Genomic DNA, 22,973 nt, shown 5'->3' on the forward strand with positions numbered 1-22,973 from the left:
TAGACATAAGTGGTGCAATTTCAACTTTCTATCTAGTGGACAAGCCCTGGCATCTTTAGCCCTTTCCTTCAGCATACAAACAATGTTTCCTTCTCCATTCTATTTCTTTGATGAGATTGATGCTGCTCTAGATACAAAAAAAAAATGTCCAACTTGCTACAAAATATATCAAGGTGGAATGCCCAACTTGTTGCAAAATATATCAAGGAGATTCCATTTGTGTATTATTTATGCTCTTTGATTGTTGTTTATCTCTATTTCTAGGCTAAAAACTTAACAATACATGCATATCTCTTTTTCCTAGATGAAATTTGTCTCGTGTTCTGTGATAGAATGAACATACAAGGTAAGGATCTAATTTGAAATCATTATATGGCACATTTTGCAATTGTATAAAATGAATTGGTTAATTGTGTGCCATGAGTCCATCTAGATGGTGCAATTTCAACTTCCTATCTAGTGGACAAGCCCTGGCATCTTCAGCCCTTTCCTTCAGCTTGCAAACAATGTTTCCTTCTCCATTCTATTTATTTGATGAGATTGATGCTGCTCCGGATACCAAAAAAAAAAATTCCAGCTTACTGCAGAATATATCAAGGCGATCCCATTTGTGTATTATTTATGCTCTTTGATTGTTGTTTATCTCTATTTCAAGGCTAAAAACTCAACAAGACATGCATATCTCTTTTTCATAGATGAAATTTGTCTCGTGTTCTGTGATAGAATGAATATACAAGTTAAGGATCGAATTTGGAGTCATTATATGGCACATTTTGCAATTGTATAAAATGAACTGGTTAAATTGTATGTCATGAGTCCATCTAGATAGACATAAGTGGTGCAATTTCAACTTTCTATCTAGTGGACAAGCCCTAGCATCTTTAGCCCTTTCCTTCAGCTTGCAAACAATGTTTCCTTCTCCGTTCTATTTCTTTGATGAGATTGATGCTGCCCTGGATAATAATAATAAAATGTCCAGCTTGCTGCAGAATATATCAAGGTGGAATGCCCAGCTTGCTGCAGAATATATCAAGGCGATTCCACCTTTGTTCCCTCAAGTATCTCAATGGAATACTTCTGGCATTTGTTAACTAACAAATTATGTGACTTTAACTGACCATTTGTGCATTTTACAAACTTCAGAATCACACTTCTGCTCAATACAGTGGTTTCACATCGACCTGAGCTATATGGGCTTTCGACATCATTGGTAGCAGTTAATCATTACAATTGGTAAACGGTCAACATTTAAAACCCACGGACAAAGATGCTGCATCTTTATATGCCATGTATCTGTGGACAGTTGATATTGTCGTTCCATGCTTTGAGAACCAAAATGGAAGAGTATGTGACAATGAGAATATGAATGTTGAGAGGATCAATTATGCTATTCAACAACATTCTTTCCTTTGAAAAAATTGTTGTTTCCTTTCTGAGAATTTTGCACAAGAGACTTATTTTGAAAGCTCTAACACAAATTACGTGCAGGGCAGACTTCTTGATTTTATTTTTGATTCAAAGCTGATATAATGCTCGAGTAGGAAGCAAGTCTAACAGATAGACCGCCATCATTCATTAGTATTATATAGTCTTATGCCTTCTAAGACGATTATTTGCACATATTGGAATAATAGAGTCTATTCGAGCATACTGGTGGTAGCATGAATTACAAATGTGCCCAGGACTTGTTCAACTATTTTATTTTATCGCAGTTGTATTTTAATTTGTGCTCGTGGAGGACATGCTTCATTTTCATTTTGTGTGACATATGGTTCATCTATTAACCTAGGTTTTGTTCACCGACTTTAGTGATGATAAATCATGATGCATTGATGCATTAATCTCTCTCTATATCTATCCATCTCCATATATATTCATCTTTATTGGATCAGTTTATTCACTCTCCCTAAAATTAAGTTGAGATGCTCAATGGAACAAACTGTAGACACACATTTTAGATAAAAATAAGCCTATGTGAATTCTGACATAATTGACAAATGCATCTTTACCGGGATCAGTTTATCCACACTCCCAAAAACTAAGTTTCAGATGTTCAATAGACTCACGGACAGGATCAATTCTTTTGAAAATTTACTCGAATAATTTTAATTGATAGAAAGACTCAATTCTTCTAATTTCATTTCACAAAATAAGCAATATTTAGATTTTCAGTTGTACAACAATCAAGAACATTTTTCTTTCCCGATCAAGAAATAGAACATCAATGCAAGATCACGTCAAATGTTTAATTTAGGATGCACAAAAAACGCATTGATACATCACAATTACAAATGGTTGATTGGACATCATGACTTATTTATGTCAATCGGTTTTTGCAATGGATTTCCTATTATTCCTTCACATGTAAAACCAATCATTACTCTGGACTTCAGTCCATACGACTTACACTTCAAATTTTTTAACTAACGGCTTAGTTTTAATTCGGGAACATCATTTTTGGTACTGCTAAGACGGGCAATTTTATTCAGTCACAATGATTAAAAATGGTCTTTTAATATAAATTTTCTTTGGAAAATAACTTAACCAGAAAGAAGAATAATTATGATCATCAATGAACATATCTGATGTTCAATTGTTCGAAAAAGCTTTGCACAAATATGTGCATTTTTCCACAGGCCAATGTGAAATGATACCCTTGTGATCTTGCAAATATCTAAAACTATTGCACATCTAAAAAGAATACAATGACGTCCATAGCGTATGCAGAAAGTGTGGTGAGCTGTACCTTAAAAACAAACACGTGTCTATTTAGCGGTTTCTTAGTACGCTGCAATATTGAAAGGATAAACTATCTGTCATTAATTGTTGCAGCATTTCCAGCTTCTTTTATTATTTCATTAATAAAAAATATTTTTATTCAAAATAAAGGCTAACATTTACTTAGGACTAAATGTGTTAATTTTAAAATAATCGTGTCTAGAATTTGGATTTCATTGAAAAGGCAACTATAAAAGAAACTTCACTGTAGTAGCGCTACAATTTATCTTTATTTGGCTTGAAAAATTCAGGTTTCAGTTGAATGATAAATATAAAAGAAAATTCATCTTGGTGGGGCCACAAGTTCTCAAATTCTATATAGATAGGTAGCCAAAGCCAAATCTTGAAGGACATCATAGTGCCACAATTTGCTCCCAAGGCCAAAATCCATTGGAAATTTACTAAGGCCTATCTATAAAAGTTGGATCATTTCATCTAAGCACACCAAATAAATTTAAGCATATAACACAACCCAGCAACAAGAGAATCTTCAATACTAATATTTAATATTTATGGCCGTGGTACAAGGGGCATGATCTAATGATATAATCTGATTGTTATACTAGTGAGGATGAGGTGCAAGTTCTACGATCCAATCGAAACCAACACAACTTAATGTAAATTCTATGCTCTAAATGAAACCAACACAACTCGAACATGCTTCTACATTATTTACTTGCTCAAGAGTAAGAAACTACATATTATAACTTTCAAATCAACCCCTAAAGAGAAAATTTTACGCCTTCATCATCTGTTGATGTTCCTTTAAACAGTACAGCTTTGCCACGTTGTTCTAACAACTTCAGAGCACGATGTAGAATAATGTGATCAATACCAGCAAGGTCTGAAACCATTTGATCAAATAGTAAGAAAATGTAATCTTGTCTAGCAGCATAACAAAAACTGTAAAATAACAATATGATAACATGAAATAGCATTGTGGCTTACAAACCTGTTCCTCTTGATTCGACACCTGACCGGATTTCTTCAACTGTCATAACATTATCTTCCAGACCATTTTCTCGGACCTGCCATTTTCTAACACTTAAATAGAGTATATTTTACTGAGATTGTAAAAAAATCCAAAGAAATTAACCTCAAAAGGTTTCCTTCCATGTAAAAAAACAAGATTCTGATCTCTCACGAAAGAGGCTTTTATTATTATCAGCTCTATAATTTATTTATTTCTTATTGCATTGTGCCATTTTCTAACACTTAAATAGAGCATATTTTTCCAAGATTGTAAAATCCAAATAAATTAACCTCAAAAGGTTTCCTTCCAAGTTCCATGTAAAAATACAAGATTCTGATCTCTAACAAAAGAGACTTTCATTATTATCAGCTATATAATATATTTTTTTCTAATTACATTGTATGTCATACTTTAGTTTCAGGTTTGAGTCGATGAAACAATTATATTCAAATCACCTTGATGAAATATTTTTTTCTAATTACATTGTATGTCATAATTTAGTTTCAGGTTTGAGTCAATGAAACAATTATATTCAAATCACCTTTATGAAACTTCTACCGGTAATTTACAAAATTCTGTTACTACAGTTAGAAGAATTCTATCGAAGATCATTGTGACCAATCAAAAAATCTATTCACTACATACAAGCTTTATTATTAGCTGAAAAAAGAGAGGTGGAGATAACATAAAGGAATATTATTAATAATTATCAGTAAAGAATAAAAAGAGAATGCAAGTAGTGGCTCTCAAATATAAAGATAAAAAGTGTTTGTATGGAATGAGAGTGTCATAAGTAGATTTTGAACTAAAAGTTGTATTTTCGTTCTCCTATGAAAAATGCACTTGTTTTCATTATTGAGATACAGGCCTAAACTTACAAACTGTAATATATACTCAGCCCAATCCTGTATTCGACGCCAAAGAATCAAACATTTCTTTCGTCCTTTATCCAGCCATTCAGCTCGACCTATTCAAAATATATTTAAATTTTAAGATTCAGCTGGATTGTACACCTAATTAAAGATATTCAAAAGGGACAGTGTAATTCAAGAGGTCTCAGAAGAATAACCTTCAGAAACTAAAGCTTGAAGGAAGACCACCTTAGCTTCATGGCTTAATTTTCCTTGATATAATCAACAAGGCAAAAATTTAACATTTTGGAATTGACGTGAAACAAAATAAAAACTACATAGATGCTCTCCATTGACCAAAAGTACTTAATTGGATTAACAAATAACCAATTTAATATAAGAAAACCCCATGTTGAACATTGGAATTCTGAAAGTGAAGCATTAATGTGCAGTGGAAATGACAACTTAAATTGTGCCAAATGGGTGTAAAAATATTCAAATCTTAGATAAGTCTTTTGAATTCAAAAAATACTTCAATAGACATAAATAAAACATCAGTAATACAACTTTAACAGCTCAGGTATTTAGCACACATTTAATTTCATTTCTTATGCACTTGCTAATAGCAAAACAAAGGATATCAATGCCATAATTTTGTAAATATTCTGTCAGATTTGAGATGACTTACTATCAATTGCTGTATTGGAAAACAAAGCAAATTCCTCTTCTAAATTAATAATAAAAATTTTGTGCTGCTTGCAATAATTAAGTATCAACTCTTTCCACAACTGCACTTGCTTCTCCTGGGTATCCTTCACGGGCTGTAAACTGCACATGATGCACAACAAATGAATAGAACAGCATAGGTTGTATGAATCAAATTGACTTATAGTCTTGAAAGGAATTGTGATCATAAGCAGAAATTGACAAGTTTATAACTCAAGTTTCAAAAATTAGATTGGAACTACCTACAAGGACAAACTGTAACATCAAGAACTGGCCTTTATTAAAAAGGGAACAGGAAGAAAAAAATCCATATGCACAGAAATATCTAGAGTAGGGATCAAGATTAGTCCATCACTTCCAAGATTTTCTCTTGTAAAAGTCAATGTAATGGCATTTAATCAACTGCTAACCTATTAAAGTACTGAGATTAGTGATACCGTTGGAAGCTAGGGCCAAACTAGGATTATTAAAATACATTCTAAAGATTATGAAGGATAGCCTGCAACTAGTGTAGGACAGAGTTAGAACAGATGAAGATGTAATATAATACAATGGCATTGTAAGCGAATTGAAGAACTTTTTATGTTACCGGATCTTTTAAATTTCTCTCTCCATAAATGAGTATCAATACTACCACTTAGCATAAATCACTTTTGAAACATACGACATTGTCAATATTTTACAAATCTGGAGCTGCTAGTTTGATTTTTTTTTTAAATTCCACATTTTTGGATCTCTTCTAAGCATCTCTGTCCCCATTAAATTTTCAAGATGCAGGAATACCTTGAAAATGTCTCTGCCCCTATCCAAACAACAAACATTAATCCTTGGATAGTCAGTCAAGTTATGAAGCAAAAAAATGGACAAAAAGTAAAGGTGGTGGGGCCCACAAGGCCCCATACATTACTTTTGAAAACCCTAGATCTAAAAACAAACTCACAAGTTAAACCTTAGAAACATAAAACACATTCATTTTGCCATTTCTTGAGAAGAAACAAAAGAGGGGCAGAACAATGAAAAGAAGAGAGTAGAGTATCAAATGCTTCGTCACTAGAGTTATGTTTGGTGTCAAATGTTCAATTTTAAAATCCACTCTAGTTTTTCTTCTTCATTCAAAATTTCAAACCCTGAAGCATTTTTTCTCCAGGTTCCAGCAGTAGTTTAAAAATCTGAGATCATAATTTTTAAGTTCTAATTAACATTATGTCTTTGTAACATGGCAGCACATTTTTGGGTCTTTTCTAAGCATCCCCATGAGAATACGTTCTAGCAGAGGAAAGAGGAACACTACTGGGAATAAGGTAGGGACAGTTGTAAGGAAGAATCAAATGATGTAGTTGCTGAAAGGCTATAATTGTCATTGACTTTGCAACATCAAGTTTACAGTACACAGAGCATAAGCCCATTTCAACAAAGACATACACACAAGAATCTATTCACAGATTGAAGAGTTTATAACATTAAAATATAGAATGATTGTACGGCAAAGTAAATAATGATTTCTATTATTAACCAACCAATTTTGTAAAACCCAACAGAAATCAGTTATAGAAATCAAACTTTAGTTTTGTTTCCTTCAGTCATATCCAAATTCCACACAATCCATTCTCATTGCTTGGGGATATTCAAACATATAATAAATTATTACTTTAAAGCTACAAAACCTTTTTGCAATTTCTTATATGCTTCAAAGCATTAACAATTTTAATCCCTAACTTCAGTTACAATACTTACATGACCAGGCAAAGATATCCCTCAAACATTATAGAAAGCTTATGTAGTATGGATAACAACCAATCATGAAAATGGGAAAGTGATTACGTGAAGTAAGGAGGATAATTGAAGAAATACGGTAGCTTGAAATCCCCCATTTATATCTTCTTGTTATACTGCAACTAAGTGTTCATTCTATTGCATTGATCAGCTAACCTGTCAGACTCCTGAACCAGAAAAGCTTTTCCTGGTAAACTTAATCTGTGAAGCATTCATTAAAAATTCTTATTAGAAGTCTGACTGAAAAAGTTCAGTGAAGAAAATGCTTATATAAAAAGTTTAATTTTACAAAAATATATCATATTCCTGAAACAATTTTGCAGATTGATACCTTCCCCGTTCCTGGATGGCATGTACATTAAATCTAAGCCACCATTTAGTATCACTTAAAACCTTGCTAGATTATATGCATAAGTCAAAACAGCAAGCAGGGCTATTGTGAGCGAGCAGAGCAGCTAGCAGCGAGCAGGAACAGCAAGCAAGCAGGAGTTCCTAAAGTCCGGCAGATCGTCTTGGAAGAAGGTTGGCCTTTCTCCCCCTTCTCTTTTTCTTTACTGTGTCTCTTCTGCCCTACGTTGGCACAGTAACTTCAAGCACTCTAAAAGCAGACACAATAGATCCTATACTTTTCACGGGAAACACAGCAAATTCAGGGGGTACTTTATACTGGAAATAAAGCAAGCTCAGGGGATGATGAACATTGCATACACAAGAACCTTTGACCCAGTTCTAACAGGTCCTAGCACACACGTTCTGGAGGCATGGCTCAGATGGGTAGGCCAAGGAGGGCAAATGAATCCTGAGAATCAGATGATGCAGATCAAAGACAGATTTTCAAGGAAGGGCCACATGGCACAGACAGAGCCCATAATAAGGCCCTTGAGATCGAACTTTCAGTGGGCAGATGCAAATGAAGGCAGTGGAATGTTGATTAAAGAGAGGTTGACTTTTGTCAATGCAAAAAAATACAAGGGGCTCTTAAGATGCAGACAAATACAGAAAAGGAAGCTGTACATGATCCTCCCGAAAATAGTTAAAACAACTATACTGCTACCCCACAAGTAACTCATGTCCAAGACAGTGAACAGGAGCAAAGTGGAAAGGAACAGCAAGGAAATGAGGCCCTGTCTATTCAGGAACAAGATAGGGCAGAACTAACTAAAGATATCGTAACTGAAGAGGAGAAGATGGAAAGAGAGGAGGGTTACCATGACCATCAGAGAACATATAGCCCTACAACCTCCCCTCTTCTACGGTCCTTTGAACTATATGTCAATGAACTGATGCTGCTTGAGGAGGTAAGCATTATACAAATAAAGGACCAAATTAGGGACTCCTGGATGAATGAAATCACAGAAACCAACAGGAACTTAGAAGAGGAAAACAAAATGCTCAAAGAGGAAGTCGCAAAGCTACAGAACAATATGGCGAGCGGACAAGAGAAGCTACTTGCTCTAAAACAGGAATTACATAAAAGCAGATCGGCAAAAGAGATATTAGAACCACTACATAGGGGCAGCGCAAATCAGATGGAAGAAATCAAATAAGCAGTGGAAGACATGAAGAGGAGAGAAAACAGCCTAAGAGAGAAAATAGAGGCAGCCAAATCTTGGACACAAGTTGTAAATGGGGCTCCCAAAAAGAAATCAAATGAAAATATGAAGAAACAAATCAGGAAGCAGTTAATGGAAGAAAAAGATAGAATAGATAAAGCTGGGAATCTCATTATCAAAGTGTTAAAAGATCTCGGAGAAGAAGAAAGAACAGACATCTTAGTAAGAGACTTTCTAGAGGATCAGATGAGGTGGACAGGTAATATTCAGCATGCAGTCAGGATCAGTAGGAAGCTAGATAATAGCAGACCTAGACATATAAGAGTCACAGTAAAGAACACAGAAGACAAAAATGCAATTCCAAAAATGAGGGGAATGTTAAAAAGCACACAATTCTATTTGGATGATGATCTAACGTTTGCACAACTGGAAGAACAAAGAAAGGAATGGGAAAAGGAAAAGGCTGCAAGAGAAAAAGGGCTCTGAGCTGGGCTAAAAAATGGCAAAGCTCAAATCAATGACAAATCTCCATAATAAATAGGGATGCGGACCCCCCCCCCCCCTCCGGAAGTCTCTACAGGTGGTGAGCTGGAACTGTAGAGGTTTTCCGTGGAGACAAGGACCGGGTTTGGGGCCAATAGCCGAAGCGAAAGACGTCATTATACTTACAGAGATACATGAACACAAGGGCTGCAAGATACCAGATTTTGACAGTTATAGAGTCTCGGTATGGAACAAAAGATCAAATTCAGGTAATGGACATGGGGGGGTTGCAGTCCTAATCAGAAAAGAATGGGAGGATACTATAAAAATTGAGAAAAAAGATCCTAACAAACAATTTATATGGTTGAAATTAGTGGCGAAGGGTACAACAATTTGGTTGGCTGGGTGTTATTTTGCTCCAAAAAACTCCAAATTATATAAGAAAAATGGTTTTGACAACGAGGACCCATATGCTATGTTAAAGAAAGACATCTTGAACTTCGGCTCTATGGGAGAGATAGTTTTAATGGGCGACTTCAATGCAAGGACAGCAAATAACCAGCCAATTCAGTTGAGCAGCGAGAGTGGAGGAGAGGTTAATCCTATTTGGTTAGAGGAAGATATAGATCACGCATGGAAAAGGGTATCACAAGACAGACAAGCAAATGTGTCTCACTTTGGGATGGAATTACTAGGTCTTCGCAGCTTGCATGGTATGATCATATGTAACCGTATGGAAAAATGGCCAGGGTTAGGAGGTGTCACATGTAAGACGTACGATGGTCACAGTGTGGTAGACTGTCCTTTGCTCTCAAACTTCCACATCTAGAATTCTGGATTTTCAGATTGGAACATGTCCTATTGAGCTGAAATCTGATCACATGCCGCTGCACATAAACTTGGATATTCACAACTACAACTTGCAGGCAATAGATGCCAGCTTGCCCAAAAACAATAAATCTCAAGGGAAAATTATCATGAACCAAGAAAACCAAGAACTATTTGTGGCTGCCTTAAAGTACCATCTTCAAATAGCAACAGATGATCATTCACAAAAAGGAACAAGGGAGCATGAACAACATATCTGCAGCAACCTGCTTGTTCCGATAATCCACAAGGTTTTAGAGGTTTGCAAAAGATCTCGATCCAAGAAAAGGGACAGCAACACTTTTCCATCAAATCCATGGTAGGATGAAGAGTGCAAGGCAGCAAAGAAAATGATCAAGGGAAATGAATTAGACAAAGAGAGACAAATAACTAATGCGAACCTAATAAAAGCAAAAAAGGAGAGATTCATCACCACAAGAAGTGAGGAACTTATTTCTCTGGGGAAACTTAACCCCTAAAGGATTTTGGAGTGAGCTCCAACAAAAGAAGCTGCAACTAGAAAACAATATCACAAAGGGTCAATGGTTAGCATATGCCAAATCTCTCTATGAGCGAATTGAAGATAGAAACATCCCCCTAGAATCAACACCTCTGTTGAACTTTTTCTTAGTGGAAAATATAAAACAAGGAATAAAGAATTTAGCAAATAACAAAGCAAAAGACATTGATGGGCTGCAAGCTGAAATTTTGAAATGGGGAATGGAACTTCTTGCTCCTCGCATCCAAAATATTTTCAACTAAGTGAATCATAGTGGTTTCCCGACAAGCTGGACCACCAGTGTGGTTATACCTCTTCACAAGAGTGGAGACAGCAATAATCCATCTACCTATTGTGCAATCATGGTAAGCCCACTCCTTGGTAAATTATTTGGGGGCACGATAGAGAGTGGAATCAATAGCTGGTCAGAAAAAGAAGAGGAGAGCAAAAGAACAGGCTGGCTTTAGACCAAAATACTCCACTATTGATCGCTATGTCACCCTTAGACACCTCATTGAGAAAGTCTAGGATACCAAGGACAAGGAGATTTCTCTTGTTCCATTGATTTCAAAAAAGCATTTGACACAGCTCCTAGAGACAAACTTTGGAAACATATGGAGGATCTTAAAGTTCCAAACGAGTTTCAAGCGGCTGTCCATAGACTTTATGAGCAGGTTAGAGCTAGAATCAGAACAAAATATGGCATATTTGAATGGTTTAGCAATGATGTTGGTGTAAAATAGGGCTGCCCCAAACCACCCACCTTATTTGGATTATATATTGATAATTTAGAAGACTGGCTAAACAAAACTTCAGGAGGCGGAGTCCAACTTGCCAAGTATGTGATTAAACTACTCTTCTATGCAGATGGTTTCATTCTATTAGCTCAAACAGCCAAGAATTTTAAGGAACGGCTAAGAACATTGGAGGGTTTTTGTCAAGAAGTTGGGATGCAAGTGAACACTAGCCAAACTAAAATTACAGAGTTGCATGGACACGGGTACGGTATCGGATACGAGTACGGTATCAGGTACGGGTACGGCCAATTTTTGAGACCTCTTATTTGGGAACGGCAAATACAACATTCTTAAAACATATATATATATGTATATAAAACAAATTTTTAGAGTCATTAAAGAAGTTTTTCATTATAATGAAAGCAATATCAACACATAATTGCGACATATTCCAAAATACTATAGTTAGATATAGTTTTATTATTAAAACGAAATTCAAATACAAAAATAGTTTGGTAGAATCACATGCTATCAAAAATATCATCACTGTTCTCTTGAAACTCGAGATCTAGATCATCAATATTCTCCAAAGAGTTAGGATAGCTAGATTGAGTACAGCCACCACCTAGACTCTCAGAACCCATTAACGATTCAGCGAAGGGTCCTCTAACCATGTCAGAATTCTCAACATTGAGGTTGAGATGTGTCAATGCATTTATGGATACATCAATGTCACTTATCTCAGGTTGTACATCCCAAGTCTATTAAGTACTTTGATGTAGTCTGTGGAGGAATGTGACAATAGACGAAGATTAGAGTGCACATAGACAAGGTCCTCTGCTTTGCTCGCTACCAAGCTATTTCGTTTCACAGAGTGGATAAAGCCATATGTACTCCAATTCCTCTCAGATGCAGAAGAACTAGAAACCTGCAATAAAAGAGTTTTATATTACAATTTATAAGTTACAATTACAAAGACACAAACAATCAAAAACATTTGAAATAAGAAATAATTCTTATTAGAATAATCAATATAAAATCAAACCTGTGATAGAAGCTTGATTGCTAGCATTTGCAAATGTGTAGTCATGGCACCATGGAAGTTCCACCACTTTATAGGATCCATTTCTTTTTTATCTGCCATTGCATCAACATCTGCATAAGTTCCATCAGAGGAAGCAAATGTCCAAAACTCATCTCGAATCTCTGCAACAACTCTAGGCTCTGTAAACATTTTCTTGAAAGCTTTTTTATATCCTTCACCAACCTCAACATCCCTATTTGGTGCTGTCCTATTTGGCAATGCTAACATATCAGCATGGTAGTACTTAGGGTTTAAAGCATATGCCAAAAGTTGCAATGGAGTTGGCATTTTATCCCATCTTTTTTTTATTACATCATATATTTGCTTATAAAAAAATTCAAAGGGATCTTGCTCTTTTCCTATAATAATATCTCTAACTTGCTCCATCATTGTATCTATGCAATCATAGATGTCACCTAATATTGGCTTATCGGTATCACACCGATGGATCAGGGTGTATATTGGCTCAGTGAAAAATAGCAAATAATCTATTTGAGCCCACCAATCCTCATCAAGAATTAACCTCCTGACATCATTTGCTCTATCTGTTTGTGATTGTCTCCATACTGCCCAAATGTCACTAATCACCATACTTTTCAAAGCTAGTTTGACATCAACAAGCCTTTTGAGAACAATGTAGTGTGTGGCAAAGCGTGTCTCAACCACCTTCAATAAAAAAAAACATTTTAAAACCATATAAATCTTAAATACATTTCAATAAAAAAACAAATTGAATATTTTTGAGACAAGACATTTACCCTTAACAACTCTAGCTTAGCGAATTGTCTGTAAATGGCCTGTGACATGTGATGATTACAAATAAACATCTGAATCTCTTTGGCTTCTTCATAAATCTTTTGTATCCATTGAATTTTGCCAATTTTTTGTAGCATCAAATTCAAAGAATGAACTACACAAGGAGTCCACCAAATTTTTGGATATCTTGCCTCCACGACCAACCCAACTGCTCTGCATACTTTTGCATTATCTGTGATCACTTGAACAACACTTTCTAGCCCCACAGATTCAACTGCTTCAATTAGAATGTTGGCAATAAACTGTGTATCTTTCTCTTCAGCATTGCATTCCACTGCTCTCAAAAACATTGCCCCCTTTGGGCTCATTGCAACCACATTGATTAGTGGCCTATTTCTAGCATCCCTCCATCCATCACAAATGATGGAAACTCCTGAAATTTTCCATGAATCTCGAATCACTTGCAACTGTTTATCAATAATCTCTTTTTCTTTAATCAAAAGAGTAGTACGAACCTTCTCATACCCTAGGCTTTTGTATCCTTTTAGAGCTTCATTAATAGACCTAACCATCTCTTGCCAATATGGCGAGCGAACCACGTTAATGAAATTCCATTTGCATATAGAGAACGTGCAATACTTTGATCTGTATCCTCTTGACTTTGCAAATTAAATGCCTTTTCAAGAGGTCCTAAATTATGCCTCTTGTCACCAGCAGATGTTCCTGAAGTTGGATGCGAAGGAGGTTTATTGAGATTTGACCTTTGTGTTGACTTTAGAACTTGACTATTAGCTTCATCCTCTTCTTTTTGGTACTTTGCAATCTTCTCGCGTGACAATCCCTTCCCTGGTTGACCATCAACCTTAGGACCAGGACACACTTCACATCTTGTACCTTTTATGTGACAGAGGTGTCCACGAACCCTGGTATAAGAACCGTTATAATCAATCAGACACTCATGACACCTCCATTTAAAACCTCCACCGCCTTGAAATTTCTCAATGATGGTTACACGTTTCCATAATGGATATTTAGCATTTGGTTTGATCCACTTGTCATTTTCTAATTCTCTAACATCTGTTGACGATGACGCCATGATTAGGTTCCTGAAAAAAATAAAAAATTAGTAAAATTATGAAATCAAAACAAATTTGCATTAAGCTATAAAGCACAAATTTAAAATTAATATAATAATTTATAAAATGGTTAAATTAAATATATGTGCAATAATTTTTATTTCAAATTTAATTTTAGAAGAATATAACTTTGAAACTTAAATCTAAATTATTTATTAATTAAAAATAAATTAAATATACTCATAATATTAATTAATTTCGTCCAAATATAAATTTAATATTCTAATGGTAACTCTAAAGTCTATGACAATTATTACGCTTTATGAATTATTAAATATTATTACTATAATTAATAAATTATAATTTATAATACTATTTAATATTTATTAATTTTTACGAAGTTTAAATTTTAAAAAATAAATACAAATATAAATATAAAACTAGTTTAAATTTTAATAATTATAATTGTAATTTTAATAATTAATTTTTATTTTATTTTATTTTAAAAACTAAATAATATTGATTTATTAAAATTAAACTATTAAATTTTATATTTATTTATATTTGTAAAATAAAACTTAGCAATGTAATTTGTACATTTTATTTGAACTATATAGAACACAATCATTAACATATAAATAGGGTTATATCAATATGATATAAACATTAACAAACATCTACAAAATAAAACTGAAACATTAACAAACATCTGAAAAATAAAACTGAAATGAACATTAAAAAAAATTAATCTAAAACAATTACTCTCGTATTGTGATGACGATGAACCGCGCGCAAGTATTGGAGGCCACTCGTAGGAGAATTCGGAGATGGAGGCCAAGCACAGGAGTATTCAAACCACGTGCAGGAGTAACCAGACCGCGCAGGAAAAATTCATTCGTTATTTGAACGTTTGGGGTTTATTTATAGCTGCACGAGTTTTGTTTTTCCCAACGATTACGGGATATTTTTGAATTTTTCCCAATTTTTTCTAGTGATTACGAGTCTAACCGGCAGTCTAGTAGATATTTTCTTTAAAACGACATGAAAACGCGACATTCTATAAAAAATTCGGCTCAAATTTTTTAGAAATATGTCTTCATCATTTCTAACACGGGTTCGAAAATGGGATCTTTCCAAAAACGGGCGGATACGATTTTTATCCGTATTTCCTCCGTTTCGTCTGCGTATCCGTATCAGATACGGCCATACGCATGTCAAAGGTTGGGGGGTTTTGTTTCCGGTAACCTTGTAAAATTATGATCTTCTCTTTGAAAAAGAAACAATAGCAAGTTTTTTTTCTTTTAGAAGGAAATACTCTAGAGATTGTGGAAGAATACAAGTATTTGGGCATTAGATTTTAACAACAAATTCAACTTGGCAACGTGCAAAACCAAGAGTATAAAGGAGGATGGAAGGCACTCTTTTTGCTACAAAACAGGTGTGGATAGGTAGAACACTAGGATTGGAAAACCAAAAAAACTCTTTTTGGGTCGTTGGTCACTCCAATTGTGTTTTATGGTTGTCAAGTTTGGGGGGGCAGCCTAACCACTCACAAATGGAAGTAGGTAGAAAGAATACAGAAGCACCTTATCATTACTACACTTTTAAGTCAAATCAACCGTACCTTGTGAGATACTCTTTGGCGAAAGCAAGAATGTTCCTGATGAAACCTCTGCGATTATTCGTTTGTTAAATTATTTAAATAAGGTTGAAAATATGAACGATCAAAGCTGGCCCAAGATGGTGGTTAAAGAGAAAATAGACAGGAGAAAAAAAAACAAGGATGAAACAGAATGAAAAGTGGTTAAGTGGGACATTGACATCCTAAAGTGCCCCAACACAAATGAAGGGATAAAAAATTATGTGCGGGAAAAATTTAAAATTGCTATGTGGACAAAACAAATGGGGAGAAGAAATACACTGTGAAAGAGTTCAACCCCATGTGGTGCCATGAAATAAAAGACTACCTCTAGATAGGCATGAAAGATAAAAATAGGCTGCTGATTGCACAGTTAAGAACGGGATCCCATCATCTACAATGTGAGATAGGAAAATGGACGATACCCAAGGAGCGTGGGAAGAAATAACATGCATCTTTTGCAATAAAGGATATGTTGAAACGGAATGACACCTTATACATGAATGCATTGCACACCAAGATATTCGAGTTAAATACGAGGATGCTTTGAAGGAGGGCCACTTGCACCAACTCTTTGCGGGTACCAATCTACACAAGGCAGCTAGTATCCTGGCACAAATACATAGCAAACGGGATAACATGGGAAAGAACATGCATATGGTCCCATAGGCCGCCTGGCCTCGTAGACGCTATTAAAATTCATTCAATTCAATTCAATTTGAACTCCAAATAGCAAAATGAAATATTGCAGTCATGCTAATACGTGTATACTCATGAAAGACCATCTATTGTACATAATGAAAGATTGAAATCACTAATATGTGTATACTCAAGAAAGACTCTATCTACTAAGTATTCAATAGCCATTTTCTCAACTAGAAGTATATATCAGTTCCATGAAGGCACGAAAAGAATATTACACATCTTCACCAACGGCAAAGACAATGTAATCCACAATGTACCAGTCAAGCATTGTTCTTGCGAGGCAAATAACAAAAAAAATGCACCCAGCAAAGATAATTTTATCAGTATTATCCCTAATCACCTCAAGAAAATAGACGAGGTTAAAATGTCACATGGAATCTAAGTACTCAATCTCTTTGTCTTCACCCAAAAAAACCTTTAATCCATCCAAACAAGCAATTGAAAATGTGCAACCATAATCAACTGGGAAGAGAAGTTTCTCAAACCCAAGCAACATTGAGGATTTCAAAAAATATATCAAACCAGTACTAATATAATGAAAGTAGCAAAGGTCCAATTCAGGGGGCAACAACTGCTTTGTATTGTGCACCAGTGGATCATAATCTAGTTGCAGAAGTAAAGATTTAGGGCTCAAAACAGAAGAAAAAAAGGAAAATCTAATTGGCATACCGTTCCTTTTTACTGCTTTGTCAGGATCGAACCCTGGTCTGTCATGGCTGTGTTATATATTTGGGTGTCTGAAAATACTCACGTCTCTCTTTTCCTTCTGGGGAGAAGACCAATAAAGTACCTAAATTTGACTATATGGAGTTCCGTATCATTATGCCGTAGGCGTTTCCAATACAAGAGACACAAAGCATCATAGTTCCTGCCATATGTGTGGTAATTGTATTGTTGTGGAGCAGCGAAGGGAAGGGTTGGCATTAAGTAATAATCAGTTAACTTGAAAAAGCAAGAAATGTACTTAAAGCTTTGTGTCCAAGCCAAACAGCAGTACAGAAATCGACGGAAAAAATACATTAGGAAATTATAACCCAGGCAAAAAGTAAACTACCAACACACGCAGCATGTTTAAAAAGATCTCAATCTGTTTTAGTCATAGAATGTAAAAAGAAATAGTTAAAGACAAAATGTTTTGAGCCACTCTAAGTAATTACCATACCCACCTATGTTGGGCTGCCATTACCAAAGTTCATGGGTGCCAGATTTGAAAGCTTCCCTACAGAAAAATGATGTCCTGTAATCTAAAACTTCGAAAAAATCTACATTGAATATTAACAAGTCAGAATTAATATGAAAGAGCTTCTACAGGACTTGAATTACAATGATAGCCAACCAGCACTAAAAGTGGATTCAGTTATCATTTAGATTAACTTTACTCCAAGATATGAAATACATCATGAGTTGCTAAGAAAAACTTCACAGAAGTTGCACATAATACAAAGAAAGCCAGTTTATATTGTGTCCTCTAAATGTCACCTTCTAAATATGGTTTCAGTGTCTTCATACTCGAGTTGTCTAAAAATGGAAACAATTTCCTAGCATACCATGAATGCAGATATGGATGAAGCCTCAAGCCAGCTTTTCAGTAGATACTTCCGCTGTGGTATAATATGTGGCAACTTGTAAACATGGAAATAAAGGTCAAGTTCTCAAGATGCATTCACCTAGATGTCACAAAGAGGATATGTCAAACATACACCACTTCTCAGTGGGTCGAGATGAAAAAAGATGCACATTAACATTGATGCTCTAGCAATTTAAGTATCAATCTTTTAAGTGATTTCATCTAACACTTTTGATCAGCTTTAACAGCAGCCATTGACGCTAAAATGAGAAAGAAAGAAAGAGATAGGGAGAGACCATTAAGCTCTCTAAGCTTGTATGCCTCTAGCTAGCTTCTAAATATTATATAATAAACACAAAAATGGAACAGAGTGAAGCTCATGAACCTTCAACATCTGTAAAAACATTTATACCATAAATCCACTCTCTGCTTGGCTTTGTTTAAGCAACTACGCTCAGTTCTGGATCATTCAAGAAGCCTGTCCTCAAAAAGGAAAATCTAGTTAAATATAATTGAGGCACACACCTCATTAAATAGTGAAATTCTAGTTCAATTAGAATGTCTATCTAAATCCAAAAATAGACACTTCCACGGAGCTGAGAACTAGTATGGCTATAAAATAAAAGTATATAATACCACACAGGAGCATATTAAAAGTAAACTCAGTAACATTTAGAAAAATTCACGTCAGGAAAAATGGCTCAAACATATAGCACAATAAACCAGTTCCATATCAATAGCTACATCACAAATGCTATTTTAACATCCAAATCAGATAAACGTAACAAGCATGCTACATTAAAGCCAGAAACAATCCAAGAACAGAATACTGTAGGATGTTTTATTACCTCTCTAGAGCCCTTTTATTAAGTGGCTCCTTCATGAAACCCTGTGCTTTCTGACCTATCGCAAATGCACAGAAGACTACTTGCATAACCTGCAAAACTATCAATCTAATGTTGTATGTCGATCAAATGAAAAAACTGCTATACTTTAAATTTATCATGGCATGCTCTAACAAATGAAGCTGAATAATATGACCAATAATCTATTATATTGAAAATCTTATGACAACTACTCGAAATTGAACAATGGCCATGTACAGTGTACCTTTTTCAAATGCAATGGGTCCTTTTTTTAGTACAAAGGTTCAAAACAAAATTTACGTTTTAGTGAAGTCAGCCTTTTACTATCATCTGCATTGAAATTTACTCCATAAAAATCAACCAAAAATAAGGCCAACAGTTACATTACACTCATCCTTTATTACACTGAATACTCTTAACTTCATATGGTTCTCAATGCAATTTCATCTAACCCATCCATAGAAAAGCTACTCAATGCACACTACAAATCTATTTTTTATCCTTCGAAATGAATTTTTCTCAAACATGTAGCGTGTGAAGTCCCTGATTTACACTTAAACTCTATACAAGCAATCATTTTTCTCCTGAGACCTGCTCACATACCACCATATGCATTACACTCATTAAGGATTCACAATGGCAATTTGTAGGAACAATAAATTTGAAGGGAATACAATGGTAATTTGTAGCAGCAAGGTTATGACTTGAAAAAATATTGCTGCATGCAGACCATAGATAAACATTTTAAGGGCCGCCATACAAAGCAGTGCATCAAGAGTCAAGACCTTTAATCCAACAATATAATGAAATCTTAGTATACAAGTGATTATAACAAATTACAACCAAAAAGTGTTTGCAAACTAAACATACTATAGCATTTTATGACTAAAGAGAAAAAGTTATTAAAATATAGTAGGAAATGCTGGTAAATTATCTTTAGCCTTACTTTCGGTTATTAATTTTTTCAATCAAAAAAGGGCGCTTCAAGAGAGTATATTAATGTAGATAAATGATTGAATAGAATAGTTGGACTGTAAAAGTACAGCCTGCTTATAGTGGAGAATTGTTGCCTGATTGATTGAAATGATCTAATAGGTCGATGGCACCGCAAAAGTTTACTTGGCTCGATGAAGTTGAGGAAACAAAGTCAAATCAATGGTGGCCTTATTCTTGCAGCGAAAATTAATATTTAATACAGTTTCTCTTACTATCTGAAACAAAATTCTACGTCTCTAATTCAGATATAAGAACTCAAGGAATCGTGACCAATTCAGCTATAAGAACTCAAGGAATCATGACCAGGAACAAAGATTTGAGAATATATTCGTTTGCCTGATCTCTATGTATAAAATCTAAATTGAACTTTTTCCCTTCAGCTCTTCGCATCCTTCTGTTCCTTTGTGTGAATATTTCCAAATGTTTATCTTGTGGATGCTGATTGCCGTGTGCCCAGCATGCTCTTGCATTAGATACCTTGGATATTTGAATTTTATGAACTTCTGCTTAAGAAGTGGTTAAAATGTGGCCAAACAATAGAGGGGTGAAAAACAGTAGTCTCTAGCTAATTATCTTTGGGATCTGTATCATTACCTTTGAGAAAAATCAATAGGGTTGTCATCATGTTGATATCCAAACAGCAAACTCTAAAGCAAAAACATTAAATTTGCTCCAAGAAGGCATTAGTGGTCACCATGTGCAAACATAGGCAAAACCAATTCAAATTGTTGTACAATCAGGAGAATTTTGAGTGAGAAAAAAAACATCATATGCCCCAGCAGATATATCATAAAAGCACACGTCAGCACTTGGATGAGGAATCAGTTATATGAGAACAGATTTTTGAGTGTAACAAAAGATCCTTGTATAAAACATAAAGCTGATTTGACATAAATTATTAATCTAAAATATAGCACCGATACCAGGACATAAAGAACTTCTATCCACAAAAAAAACCATCCCTGAACCCCAACTTACGAAATTCCGATCAAACAAACTACCCAGCTCGCGCACAATTTAGTCTCACTTCACTGAGATGCATTCACACTATTAACCCATAAAGTAAAAAATTTCTAAGCAAAAGAGGGGCTATAGATCATTCCATATGTTATTCTTTCATATTCAACTTACAAATAACAACATACTATACCATTTATAGCATAAACCACTATAACCTGCACGGGCCCTGATAAACTTGAATCGAAATTTTAAATAGTAACAATCTTTACATCTATTTTATGATAGGAGTTCCTATTAAATCCCTTCAAATGTTAAAATCTACATTTCGAATCTTCAGAAGGATAAGGTGAAATCATATAGTAAAGCAAAGCAAGCATTACTGAGAAATCTGAAACTTGAATCCATATTTGAATAATACAATAAAAATACTTTACATCCATTTTATGCAAAGATTTCATATGAAAACCTTTTGGTGAAAGAAAAAAGATAACATGAAATCACTTTCCAAACAAGAGCGAAGCAAAATTGAGGAATCTTAGATTCGAAAGGACACTTGAAATAACATCCATTTAACTGGTAATATTACATCCATTTATCTCAAAATGGAAACAGGTAACATGAGATCAAACCTCAAAATCTCACTATCACATCTCAACGCAGAGCAAGCAAAACTAAAAAAATTTAAACTTAGATTGACGTCTAAGAACAAAAAAATTAAAAACCTTTACATCCATTTGAAAACTTTAAGTTAAATTTTACAGTCAGAATCTTAAGAAAGATTGAAAAAAACAGAGAAACCTTAATCAACATTTAAATTACCTATGAAACCCTTATATATATATTCAGTGAGAATCTTAAGGAAATGCTGATAATGCAAAATCAGGTACAGTCAGAATCCTAAGAAAATGATAATAACATGAAGTCACATGCCAGAACAGAAAAGCAAAGAACTGAGAAACCCTTACCAAATCAAAACCCTTAGTTTAAATTTACAGTCAAAATTCCGTGAAATCAAATTCGAAAGCAGAATAAGCAAATCTGAGAAACCTTAAACTAAAATCGGCTTATTAAAATTCAACAAACTCAAAAATATTTACATCCACTTCCTGAAAAAATTACAATTTGAAACCCTTTCTTACATTTACAGTCAAAAATATTTAAAAATCACATTCGACAGCGGAATAAGTAAATCTGAGAAACCTTAAACTCGAATCGGCTTTCAAAAATCAACAACCTAAAAAAATTTTGAATCCACTTCATGAAAAAATCACAAATTTGAAACCCTCACTTGTCATTTAAAGTCAAAATCTTAAAGACAACAAGGATATCACGAAATCACATCCACAGCAGAAACAATAAAAACTGTAAAAACCCTTACCACATCCCCGCGACAAATATTGCGGAAAGCTAGAGCAGAGGCCAATTGGCGGCACGGTTTAAAGGTCCAAGACCATGTGAAGCGAGTGGTGTTCTTCAATAATTTTACCTGGATGAAGAAGCTTTTACTGACAATGCCTGGTACAATTTACCCACTTCACCCGAACGCACCAAAACGCTGAGAGAGAATGAATCACGTTATGTGGGCGGCAGGAGGAGAAAAATAAGCAATGACCAAGGTCTTCCAGTTTTCTATACGAACAATCCCTGTCCTCCCAATGCACGTGTCAATTAACAGGTTCACACGAAGATGAATGCTCATTTAATTCAGACGGACATCAAAGAGGCTTTCATTAAATGATATCAGACTTTGATCTTTTAAAAAAAATTCTAATTTCGGATTGCAAAAAATATTTTTCTTCCTGCCTTTATTGTTCGGAGCCATTTAAATAAACTTGAATCCGGACTAACGGAGCGAGAGACATCCGGGCCTAACGGAGCGAGTTCTCGTGGGTCTCTGCCGCAATGGGGGCGATTTCACCTGTTTGTCTTTTTCCGGGAAAGGAGGGAAGAGGAAGCAGATGTGACCCGTGAAAGAGGAATCTGGGTGTTGAATTTCAATTTCTATTCAACAGCGTGCAGGAGCCAAGGTAGGGTCAGCAACAGCGGCAATCAGTGCAAGGGCAGATTTGGTTTGGTCGGCAGTT

General features: G+C 34.9%; 2 protein-coding genes across 28 annotated transcripts; both read right to left on the minus strand.

Moving 5' to 3' along the window:
- Positions 1-3,253: 3,253 nt before the first annotated feature.
- On the minus strand, positions 3,254-22,687 carry VPS25 (E2F/DP family winged-helix DNA-binding domain-containing protein). Of its 27 annotated transcripts, none has more exons than XM_089823274.1 (12): positions 22,268-22,687; positions 19,178-19,263; positions 18,916-19,004; positions 18,480-18,545; positions 18,048-18,167; positions 17,667-17,719; positions 7,150-7,302; positions 5,291-5,430; positions 4,821-4,874; positions 4,630-4,718; positions 3,731-3,806; positions 3,254-3,622 (listed from the first exon to the last, which is right to left on the minus strand). In XM_089823274.1, exons 7-12 carry the CDS (start codon positions 7,197-7,199, stop codon positions 3,501-3,503), a joined length of 531 nt encoding a protein of 176 aa, XP_089679400.1. In that variant the 5' UTR covers positions 7,200-7,302; positions 17,667-17,719; positions 18,048-18,167; positions 18,480-18,545; positions 18,916-19,004; positions 19,178-19,263; positions 22,268-22,687; the 3' UTR covers positions 3,254-3,500. The 27 variants fall into 27 exon arrangements, with proteins under 27 accessions (XP_089679400.1, XP_089679401.1, XP_089679397.1 ...); XM_089823275.1 differs by having other exon boundaries at positions 17,667-17,762; XM_089823271.1 differs by having other exon boundaries at positions 18,453-18,545.
- Positions 11,849-13,170, minus strand: LOC149570745 (uncharacterized). The gene is made up of 2 exons (XM_089823263.1): positions 12,286-13,170; positions 11,849-12,168 (listed from the first exon to the last, which is right to left on the minus strand). The coding sequence occupies exons 1-2, from the start codon at positions 13,018-13,020 to the stop codon at positions 11,977-11,979; spliced, it is 927 nt and encodes a 308-aa protein (XP_089679389.1). The 5' UTR covers positions 13,021-13,170; the 3' UTR covers positions 11,849-11,976.
- Positions 22,688-22,973: the final 286 nt, after the last annotated feature.

Source organism: Cupressus sempervirens, chromosome 3 (assembly GCF_028749045.1).
Source record: "Cupressus sempervirens isolate cs-2001-9-10 chromosome 3, ASM2874904v1, whole genome shotgun sequence".
NCBI classification, from domain to species: Eukaryota; Viridiplantae; Streptophyta; class Pinopsida; order Cupressales; family Cupressaceae; genus Cupressus; species Cupressus sempervirens.

Bases quoted from the DNA above. Each gene is read 5' to 3' on its own strand.
- VPS25 (XM_089823287.1), bottom strand. From the start codon at position 7,199: ATGGGGGATTTCAAGCTACCGTATTTCTTCAATTATCCTCCTTACTTC. The intron at 4,875-5,290 runs GTAAGTCATCTC...GATTATATCAAG, and splicing joins TTCCAATACAGCAATTGATA to GAAAATTAAGCCATGAAGCT. The intron at 3,807-4,629 runs GTAAGTTTAGGC...AGAAAATGGCAG, and splicing joins CTGAGTATATATTACAGTTT to GTCCGAGAAAATGGTCTGGA.
- LOC149570745 (XM_089823263.1), bottom strand. From the start codon at position 13,020: ATGGTTTTAAAATGTTTTTTTTTATTGAAGGTGGTTGAGACACGCTTT. The intron at 12,169-12,285 runs GTTTGATTTTAT...CTTTTATTGCAG, and splicing joins CAATCAAGCTTCTATCACAG to GTTTCTAGTTCTTCTGCATC.